The following is a 10,477-nucleotide window of genomic DNA, read 5'->3' on the forward strand; positions in this document are numbered from 1 at the left end:
TATTAATTTTCATTTCTTGTCTTGCATTCTCGTTTCTAGTTCCAGAACACATTTCTGTTTGCATTTTTTGTCATTCTAGGATTATTAGAAAAAACACTCTTTTTGAATTGGCTTGACTTGTGATTCCTTGATTGCATCTTGATTGCTAGCAACATCCCATTTGGATTGACACCTTAAATACTACAACACTTAAGGTTAATTAAACCTACTAGGATAAGACACACAAAAAACCTAGTATCACTCTCATAACTATATGTGCAAAAATAGACTACATATCCCATTAAATCTTTTTTTTTTTTGAAGGAACACAGCAGGCTTTTAACTAGTCGCCATACATATCTATTGCTAATTTTGGTTTGTGAGGAAAATAAAATTATAATAATAAAACTTGAACAAATTCTTACATTGATGAAAATTGAAAACCAAAGAGAGACATTTGCTATGGTTTGCGCGACAAGTAGATTTGGGTGCGTGCCTCTTTGCAAAGCCATTAAGATGTTTATATAATAATACTTGAGAGAATCCATCACATAAATGATAATCTTATATTTTTCAAAAAAATGGTTATTTTAATTTATGGAATACATACAATCTTTTGTAATTTATATATAACTAGTTGGCCACTTTATGAGAAGGAAATTGTAACCACAACTAATCACAAACAAATTGTGGTGATGCATAAGCATAAGAGCGCACTTTCAATTCACCCACCTAAGTAAATCAAACAAAGCCAAATTAAACCAACATTAGTGAAAAAGAACGAACCAGAAAACAAGACCCCCAACAGATCTCAAGTAAAAAGGTAGGGAGATTATTATTTGTTTTCAATTTGTCATCGCACATTTTGATAAACAATATATATATATATATATATATATATGTAATTATTATTATTTGTTTTCAATTAAAAGGTAGGGAGATTATTATTTGTTGAAAGACTTGATTAAAAAAGAGATGACATGGGTGATGGAGACGGCGCTTCGCCTTTTCGCAGGTATGAAGACGGCGCTGCTCTATCTCGCAGAGCTGGAGACGGCACAGCTCCTTTTCGCGGCGGTGGAGGCTGAGGTACACCTTCTCGAAGAGGCGGGCACCTCTTGATGCATTCTTTCCTAAGGTATTCAGGGAAGCAAATCCAAGGAGCTTCGACACAACACAAATCCTCCGATGAATATGGCTTTCCCTCAAATCGCGAAAAACATCTTTCTATTCCCTTTGGATGTCCATAATCATAATCTTCTTGACCTGCAAATATTATGCACCAAACAACACTTTCATTATTAGCTCATATATAAAATCAAACGTTAACCATGTAGTAATCACAAAAAAAAAAATTACTAACCATGTACAAACTGAATTCGTATGGACTAATTCTAGTGTGTAATACGTACATTTAAAAGGCTTTAACAAAAAGTAAATATATATACATTGAAAATAACACACACATGCTAATAAAACCTTGCATATATATCGTTAGTTTTGATTTGTGGGAGAAAAAATATTAAAACAAATTCTTACATTGGTGAAGACCAAAAAGAGAAACAATTATGAGGCCGATAACCAAACTCTTACAAGCCAACATATCCTCCTCTCTTTCAATTTTCTTATGACTTATGCAGAACTTAGATTTGTGTGTTTACCCCGGACTCAAAGCCATCAAGAATACATCGATCGCATAAATGTTAGTATGACGTTTTTATTGTTTCCAAAGAAAACAAAAAAAAAAAGTTAATTTTATGGAAGACTCAATTATATGTATTAATTAATTCATATTTGTTTCCTTTGTTTCGTCGGTTTTTATATTTGTTGCCTTCTTTTGGCAATTGGTTCTACATTCTCATTAATTTCTGTTTTCCTTTCCTTTTTTGTTGGTCAACATATTTTTATTCTTTCCTTTTAGACAAGATTTTTAATTTTTAGATTTTGTGAACCTAATTAATGATACATTATTGACTAAAATAAAATAAATAAAAAGTTACATGTGAATGTGAGGGTACAGTGCTTGACGTTCTTTTTCTTTTTGGCTAGTTTGGATCAAGGTTTCAATTATTATTTTTCTGTTTTTTTACAGATCGAATTATGTTTGGAGTTTTGGACATATATCCGAAAATCACTTTTACAAATTTAGATAGTAAAACTTAAGACTCGCCGAGTCGAAATCTGGATACTTTGAATTTTGAATCCAAATACTAATTATTATTTTTCTATACAACGAAGAAAAAACATTTCCCGCGATTTCACTTAAAGCAAAACAAAAAAAAATGAAAAAAATGAATCTCTGTTAAAATTTTGTTAGAGAATTCCATTATCTCATTTGAGAGAAGAACGCAAAGCAATAATCCGAAAAAGAAAATAACGTAAAAAAAAAATGATAACGCCAATGTTAATTTGGGAAATCTGACCTGAAGTCGGAGGGAGAAGAAGGCCAATAAGGAAGATAATCAGGCAGAGGATGTGCGTAGAGTTTCAAGAAGTCTCTCCAACAAAAGACATTGTCTTTGATCTGGTTGAAACTCGTGCCGTATCGTACTGGAGCCGACATGCCTGACGACATGTATTTTGATCTCTCCTCGTACGGAAGCTCAAAGAATCTCTTACACACTTCTATCATGTTTCTGCTCACATCTCCCTCCATCCCATGATTCACCACCTACATGCCCATTGGCATTAACATAACTAACTTGTTTAGCAAGCAAGCTAAATATAACTTTGTGTAAGCTATGGCTTACTTTAACCATTTGGGTTTTGGGAACCAAACTGGAAGAAGCCGTAGGTTTCGCATTGGGTTTTGGGTTAGGTCCAAGAAGCTCAACGAGATCTATGAGGGGAAGCTTTAGGTTTTGTTTTGGTTTGATGAGCTTGTCGGATTTAGTGAAGATGGGTCGGTCAGGTTCAGGCCATATATATTTGGTTGGCACTTTGGTCACACCATTGTCACAAAAATGTTTCACACCTTTTTGGTATTTCTTGTTCTCTTCTTCCACCACCGGAGCTATCGTCGACGGCGACATTTTCCTTCGTTGTCCTGCAAATGATGCATGGCCACGTGCATGCATCAATAATCAGTTAGCAAATATAGAGAAAACTTATCAATGCATGAATGCATGAATTTTATTGCATGAAACAAAATTTCTGTACTAGACCTGGAAAGAAACAGGCAAAAGATTCAAAGAGTGAGACTGATGTTACCTCTGTTTCTAACAAAAAAAAGTTAATGGTAGCAAAACCGAATCGAGACTCATACAGAAACAGGGCAAAACCAAGAATACAGATACAGCCACTATTTCACTTTCACATATGTTTATTTATCAATGTACCAATTGATCAGGAAAGCAAAGCATATTGAGTACCTAGGAAGCAAAAACAAACCAGAAAGGAAGATACAAAATTTGAGAGCATTCGGGAGATTCGCAGATGGCGGAGACGGAAGTAGAGATATCTCCGACGGCAGAAGCAGACAGTGTCGCCGTCGTCGCGACGAGAGAGGACTCACGACCAAGTCATGAAACGACGTCGGTTACTATTAACTTTTTGGTAAATTGCAAAAGTTTACAAAGAGTTTTCTATTTCTTAAAACTTAGTACATTTTTTTTTTCTCTTCCTTCGTTCACTCATCATAATTTTTGTTTTCATTATATCTTTTTCTTTAAAGTTGAAATATTGATGATAAAAGAAAAATTAAAAACTATAGTAAGATATATATATATATATATATATATTACATAATGATATGATTTGAATTTTAAAAGTAAACACTATATATTATAGTTTATATAGTGTATATTAGCTTTTCATGGTTAGAATAGTTAGTTGTTAAATTATAGTTTTTTGTTGGTTATAGAGTGCAATTCCACCAAAAAAAAATGTAAAACTACTGTGCTGTTTTTGAACCGTTTCTACTTAAATTTTCTTGGTTTGTTATTCTTTTTGTAATTTGGAGACAATTATATATCATGGAATAATTGGTGCCAATCAGTAAAAGCCACCTCTTCTATTTTTCTTGTTTATAGTGTTGTTACGCCACAAAAAACAACCATTTGTTTCTGCAGACATTAAATTTATAAAAATCTAAAAATATTTCTCAAATATTTTTATTTAAATATCATACTAAAATTCTGCATGATACACAAAACTTTATCTAATGATTTTTTTTTTATAAAATAACATCATCAATCAATGAACATTTTACATATGAGACAATGTTGCATCGACCGAAGGAGAAGGTGATTCATCTTCTGTAAGCGACGGACACTTAATACAATCTTCGGGAAAGATGACAGGAGTGCATATGGAAGGTCTTTTGATACAATACAAATACTCGAGTTGCCATGGTTCTCCCATAAATTTATGGAAACATCATATGGAAGGTCCGGCTCGTGACGGTCGGGATCCGGCTGGTGACGGTCGGGATCCGGCTCGTAACGATCGGGGTCTGGTTCGTGACGATCGGGGTCTGGTTCGTGACGATCGGGGTCCGGCTCGTGACGATCGGGGTCCAGCTCGTGACGATCGGGGTCTNAATTTTTGTTTTCATTATATCTTTTTCTTTAAAGTTGAAATATTGATGAGAAAAGAAAAATTAAAAACTATAGTAAGATATATATATTACATATGATATGATTTGAATTTTAAAAGTAAACACTATATATTATAGTTTATATAGTGTATATTAGCTTTTCATGGTTAGAATAGTTAGTTGTTAAATTATAGTTTTTTGTTGGTTATAGAGTGCAATTCCACCAAAAAAAAATGTAAAACTACTGTGCTGTTTTTGAACCGTTTCTACTTAAATTTTCTTGGTTTGTTATTCTTTTTGTAATTTGGAGACAATTATATATCATGGAATAATTGGTGCCAATCAGTAAAAGCCACCTCTTCTATTTTTCTTGTTTATAGTGTTGTTACGCCACAAAAAACAACCATTTGTTTCTGCAGACATTAAATTTATAAAAATCTAAAAATATTTCTCAAATATTTTTATTTAAATATCATACTAAAATTCTGCATGATACACAAAACTTTATCTAATGATTTTTTTTTTATAAAATAACATCATCAATCAATGAACATTTTACATATGAGACAATGTTGCATCGACCGAAGGAGAAGGTGATTCATCTTCTGTAAGCGACGGACACTTAATACAATCTTCGGGAAAGATGACAGGAGTGCATATGGAAGGTCTTTTGATACAATACAAATACTCGAGTTGCCATGGTTCTCCCATAAATTTATGGAAACATCATATGGAAGGTCCGGCTCGTGACGGTCGGGATCCGGCTGGTGACGGTCGGGATCCGGCTCGTAACGATCGGGGTCTGGTTCGTGACGATCGGGGTCTGGTTCGTGACGATCGGGGTCCGGCTCGTGACGATCGGGGTCCAGCTCGTGACGATCGGGGTCTGGCTCGTGACGATCGGGGTCCGGCTCGTGACGATCGGGGTCCGGCTCATGACGATCGGGATCCGGTTCGTGACGATCGGGGTCTGGCTCATGACGATCGGGGTCCGGCTCGTGACGATCAGGGTCCGGCTCGTGACGATCGGGATCCGGCTCGTGACGATCGGGATCTGGCTATTGACCTAAAATATTATTTCAAAATAATTATGTTGTAACAGTAATGAAGATATATTTAAGTATAAATTTGAGTATGTATCAAGTGTAATATTACAGCTCATCTTTAATTAGATCTCAACTAATAATTTTTTTCTATAAAGTGTATGCTAAAATAACAACAAATGTATATTGACCGTCAAAATGGATGTGAAAGACAATATATAGTTCGGTCGGTAAACCGTCGGTAAAAACATTTCTGACGGATTTCTGATAGACAATAACCGACGAATTTCTGACTGACAGTTACCGACAGAATTACCGACAATAGGTACCGTCAGTAATCCGTCGATAATTGTCCGTCGGAAATCTATCAGAAATATCCGACAGATTACCGACAGAAATATTTTTCCGACAATCTGTACCCGATGGACGTTTCCGTCAGTTTTTTGTCAGTAATCTTTGTTTCCGACGAGAAACTGACGGATCAGCTTGTCAGTTCTAACCTGTTTTCTTGTAGTGATATATGCATGTATGACTAATCTATAATATTTCAGGGAGAACACTGATCTTATTGGATGTGTTTGGAACTTTGGATATGAATCCATCGAATTATATGACAAATGTTAATACGAATTTAGATGGGTGAGATGAGACGAATATACTTGAGTTGAGTCGCATCAACTATAAGTTTTGGTTTGTATGGGAAAAAAAAAACTGAACAAATTCTTACATTGGTGAAGACAAAAGAGAAAGACAATTAAGAGAACGATAAGCAAACTCTTACAAACCATCATCCTTCTCTCTTTCCAACTCCTTCAATTTTCTTATGACTTATGCAACAATTAGACATTGAGAATATATATATGAGTGAATCCATTACATAAATGTTAAATATAGATTTCCAAAGAAAATGTTAATATGTTGACTACAATTTCATGCAAATTAATTCTTTGGTATTATATACATTTTCCTTTATTTTGTCATAGAATTTATTTTCCCTTATTTCCTGGTCAACATATTTTCATATTTTGTCATAGAATTTATTTTGTCATAGAATTTATTTTCCCTTATTTCCTGGTCAACATATCCGGATTTCTGACGGATATCAGTTTCTTTTGGTTACTCTTTTGATTCAAAATAGTTTGTTTTTATTAAACTTATTGTAACTCGAAGGTAGATTTTTAATTTTTGCGTAATTAATTCCATCTTACAATTTTCTGTCCAAAATTTTAGTAAATAAATAACTATTATAGTATAATAAATGGGAAAATTCCAAAAAAAAACCCCAACTAATATATGCATATTTTGAGAATTCCTTATTTTGAGAATTAATTCCATGGTTATCATAAACACATAATATATGCATATTTATGAAGAAAAATTATGGAATCAATGAGTTTAAGCTATAAACCGTCGGAAATCTGTCAGTAACTAGCGTCGAAAATCAATATCCGTCAGAAATCCGTCGGAAAGTTCTGACAAATTTCCGACGGGTCTCGAAATTTTTACCCGGGAATGAAATAAATTGAAATTAAGAATTTTAGCCATAACCGACGGTTTTTCTGTCGGTTTTCCGTCGGAAATTTCGATATAACCTAAGTAATTGTCTTCTTCTCCCTTAGCTATCCCGACAATTTTTTATTTTTCTCGATCTCTCCGGCTCTCCCTTCTCCCTTCTCCGGCCAGCGATCTCTCNTCATGACGATCGGGATCCGGTTCGTGACGATCGGGGTCTGGCTCATGACGATCGGGGTCCGGCTCGTGACGATCAGGGTCCGGCTCGTGACGATCGGGATCCGGCTCGTGACGATCGGGATCTGGCTATTGACCTAAAATATTATTTCAAAATAATTATGTTGTAACAGTAATGAAGATATATTTAAGTATAAATTTGAGTATGTATCAAGTGTAATATTACAGCTCATCTTTAATTAGATCTCAACTAATAATTTTTTTCTATAAAGTGTATGCTAAAATAACAACAAATGTATATTGACCGTCAAAATGGATGTGAAAGACAATATATAGTTCGGTCGGTAAACCGTCGGTAAAAACATTTCTGACGGATTTCTGATAGACAATAACCGACGAATTTCTGACTGACAGTTACCGACAGAATTACCGACAATAGGTACCGTCAGTAATCCGTCGATAATTGTCCGTCGGAAATCTATCAGAAATATCCGACAGATTACCGACAGAAATATTTTTCCGACAATCTGTACCCGATGGACGTTTCCGTCAGTTTTTTGTCAGTAATCTTTGTTTCCGACGAGAAACTGACGGATCAGCTTGTCAGTTCTAACCTGTTTTCTTGTAGTGATATATGCATGTATGACTAATCTATAATATTTCAGGGAGAACACTGATCTTATTGGATGTGTTTGGAACTTTGGATATGAATCCATCGAATTATATGACAAATGTTAATACGAATTTAGATGGGTGAGATGAGACGAATATACTTGAGTTGAGTCGCATCAACTATAAGTTTTGGTTTGTATGGGAAAAAAAAAACTGAACAAATTCTTACATTGGTGAAGACAAAAGAGAAAGACAATTAAGAGAACGATAAGCAAACTCTTACAAACCATCATCCTTCTCTCTTTCCAACTCCTTCAATTTTCTTATGACTTATGCAACAATTAGACATTGAGAATATATATATGAGTGAATCCATTACATAAATGTTAAATATAGATTTCCAAAGAAAATGTTAATATGTTGACTACAATTTCATGCAAATTAATTCTTTGGTATTATATACATTTTCCTTTATTTTGTCATAGAACATATTTTCCCTTATTTCCTGGTCAACATATTTTCATATTTTGTCATAGAATTTATTTTGTCATAGAATTTATTTTCCCTTATTTCCTGGTCAACATATCCGGATTTCTGACGGATATCAGTTTCTTTTGGTTACTCTTCTGATTCAAAATAGTTTGTTTTTATTAAACTTATTGTAACTCGAAGGTAGATTTTTAATTTTTGCGTAATTAATTCCATCTTACTATTTTCTGTCCAAAATTTTAGTAAATAAATAACTATTATAGTATAATAAATGGGAAAATTCCCGAAAAAAACCCCAACTAATATATGCATATTTTGAGAATTCCTTATTTTGAGAATTAATTCCATGGTTATCATAAACACATAATATATGCATATTTATGAAGAAAAATTATGGAATCAATGAGTTTAAGCTATAAACCGTCGGAAATCTGTCAGTAACTAGCGTCGAAAATCAATATCCGTCAGAAATCCGTCGGAAAGTTCTGACAGATTTCCGACGGGTCTCGAAATTTTTACCCGGGAATGAAATAAATTGAAATTAAGAATTTTAGCCATAACCGACGGTTTTTCTGTCGGTTTTCCGTCGGAAATTTCGATATAACCTAAGTAATTGTCTTCTTCTCCCTTAGCTATCCCGACAATTTTTTATTTTTCTCGATCTCTCCGGCTCTCCCTTCTCCCTTCTCCGGCCGGCGATCTCTCCCTTCTCCCTTCTCCCTTCTCCCTTCTCCCTTCTCCGGCGAACTCTCTCCCTTCTCCCTTCTTCGGCGAGCTCTCTCCCTTCTCCCTTCTCCGGCCGGCGATCTCTCTCCCTTCTCCGGCGCTCTTCTCTCATCAGATTCCGGCGAAGCTATGACGTAAATTCTCTCTTTCCCTTTTAAATTTCTTAGTTTTGTTAGATATCTTAGGAATATGCTAGGTTTATAAGATTTGATGAATTGAAATTGTTTGGGTGTTATTGATTTGAGGATTTGGATTGTATTTTGGATTTGATGAAATTAATTTTGTGACAATTGAATTTTGATGGATTGAAATTTTGATGGATTGAATTTTGCTCCCAAATTTTGTTAAGTTATTTTTTGAATTGATAAATTGATTTTTGTTAATTGAGTTTTGTAAATTGAATTTTGTTAATTTAATTTTCTTAATTAAATTGTTATTTGAGTTTTGTTAATTGATAATTTGCTCAAAAAAAAAAAGAGTTTTGTTAATTGATGAATTAAAATTTGTTAATTGGATTTTTTTTATGTGATTGTTAGTTGAATTTTGATAATTGATGAATTAAATTAACAATAATTGGATTTTATAGATTTGATGATTTTATTGATTTGATGATTTGATGATTTGATGATTCGATGCTACAATCTCTTGATGGATCGGAGTCCACTAAAACCAAGGGACGAGTTTTCGGACTAGGCAATCTCCTCGAAGCAAGGTCCTACAACGTGCTTCTCATTTGCTCCCACCCAAGAGTTCCAACCAGAACAAGCTATGCAAAAGAAGGGACGAGGAGTACAAGAAGAGGGACGCAGAGCTAGCAGCGTTCATGAGTGAGACACGGGCACGACATTCCGCTTTTTAGGTTTTCTTGAATTTTAATTTGCTTTCTTTTGGTTTTTATAATATTTGTTTTAAGTTTCTGAATTTAACTTTAATAATATTTTTAAGTTTCTGAATTTAAATATATAAGCATTTCAATTTTAATGCAAATTTGTATAATTATTCTATTTTTTTTGAAAAAACAAAAAAAAAAAATTTGTCAGAAATCTGTCGGAAATGATGGAGTTTTCTCGGAACTGTTCTGTCGGAAATCTGTCGGAAACATCGTTAAACCGTCAGTTATACCGTCGGTTTGGTGGATATTTTCGAATATAGTTCGGTCGGTAAACCGTCGGTAAAAACATTTCTGACGGATTTCTGATAGACAATAACCGACGGATTTCTGACTGACAGTTACCGACAGAATTACCGACAATAGGTACCGTCAGTAATCCGTTGATAATTGTCCGTCGGAAATCTGTCAGAAATATTCGACAGATTACCGACAGAAATATTTTTCCGACAATCTGTACCCGACGGACGTTTCCGTCAGTTTTTTGTCAGTAATCTTTGTTTCCGACGAGAA

General features: G+C 34.3%; 2 protein-coding genes across 2 annotated transcripts; both read right to left on the minus strand.

The window, feature by feature from the left end:
- LOC104785853 lies at positions 848–1,732 on the minus strand. The gene is made up of 2 exons (XM_010511142.1): positions 1,519–1,732; positions 848–1,245 (listed from the first exon to the last, which is right to left on the minus strand). The coding sequence occupies exons 1-2, from the start codon at positions 1,580–1,582 to the stop codon at positions 944–946; spliced, it is 366 nt and encodes a 121-aa protein (XP_010509444.1). The 5' UTR covers positions 1,583–1,732; the 3' UTR covers positions 848–943.
- LOC109132821 (protein DMR6-LIKE OXYGENASE 1-like) lies at positions 2,384–3,011 on the minus strand. The gene is made up of 2 exons (XM_019245225.1): positions 2,730–3,011; positions 2,384–2,650 (listed from the first exon to the last, which is right to left on the minus strand). Exons 1-2 carry the CDS (start codon positions 3,009–3,011, stop codon positions 2,384–2,386), a joined length of 549 nt encoding a protein of 182 aa, XP_019100770.1.

The sequence above is a fragment of the Camelina sativa genome, chromosome 5 (genome assembly GCF_000633955.1).
Source record: "Camelina sativa cultivar DH55 chromosome 5, Cs, whole genome shotgun sequence".
Taxonomy (NCBI): domain Eukaryota; kingdom Viridiplantae; phylum Streptophyta; class Magnoliopsida; order Brassicales; family Brassicaceae; genus Camelina; species Camelina sativa.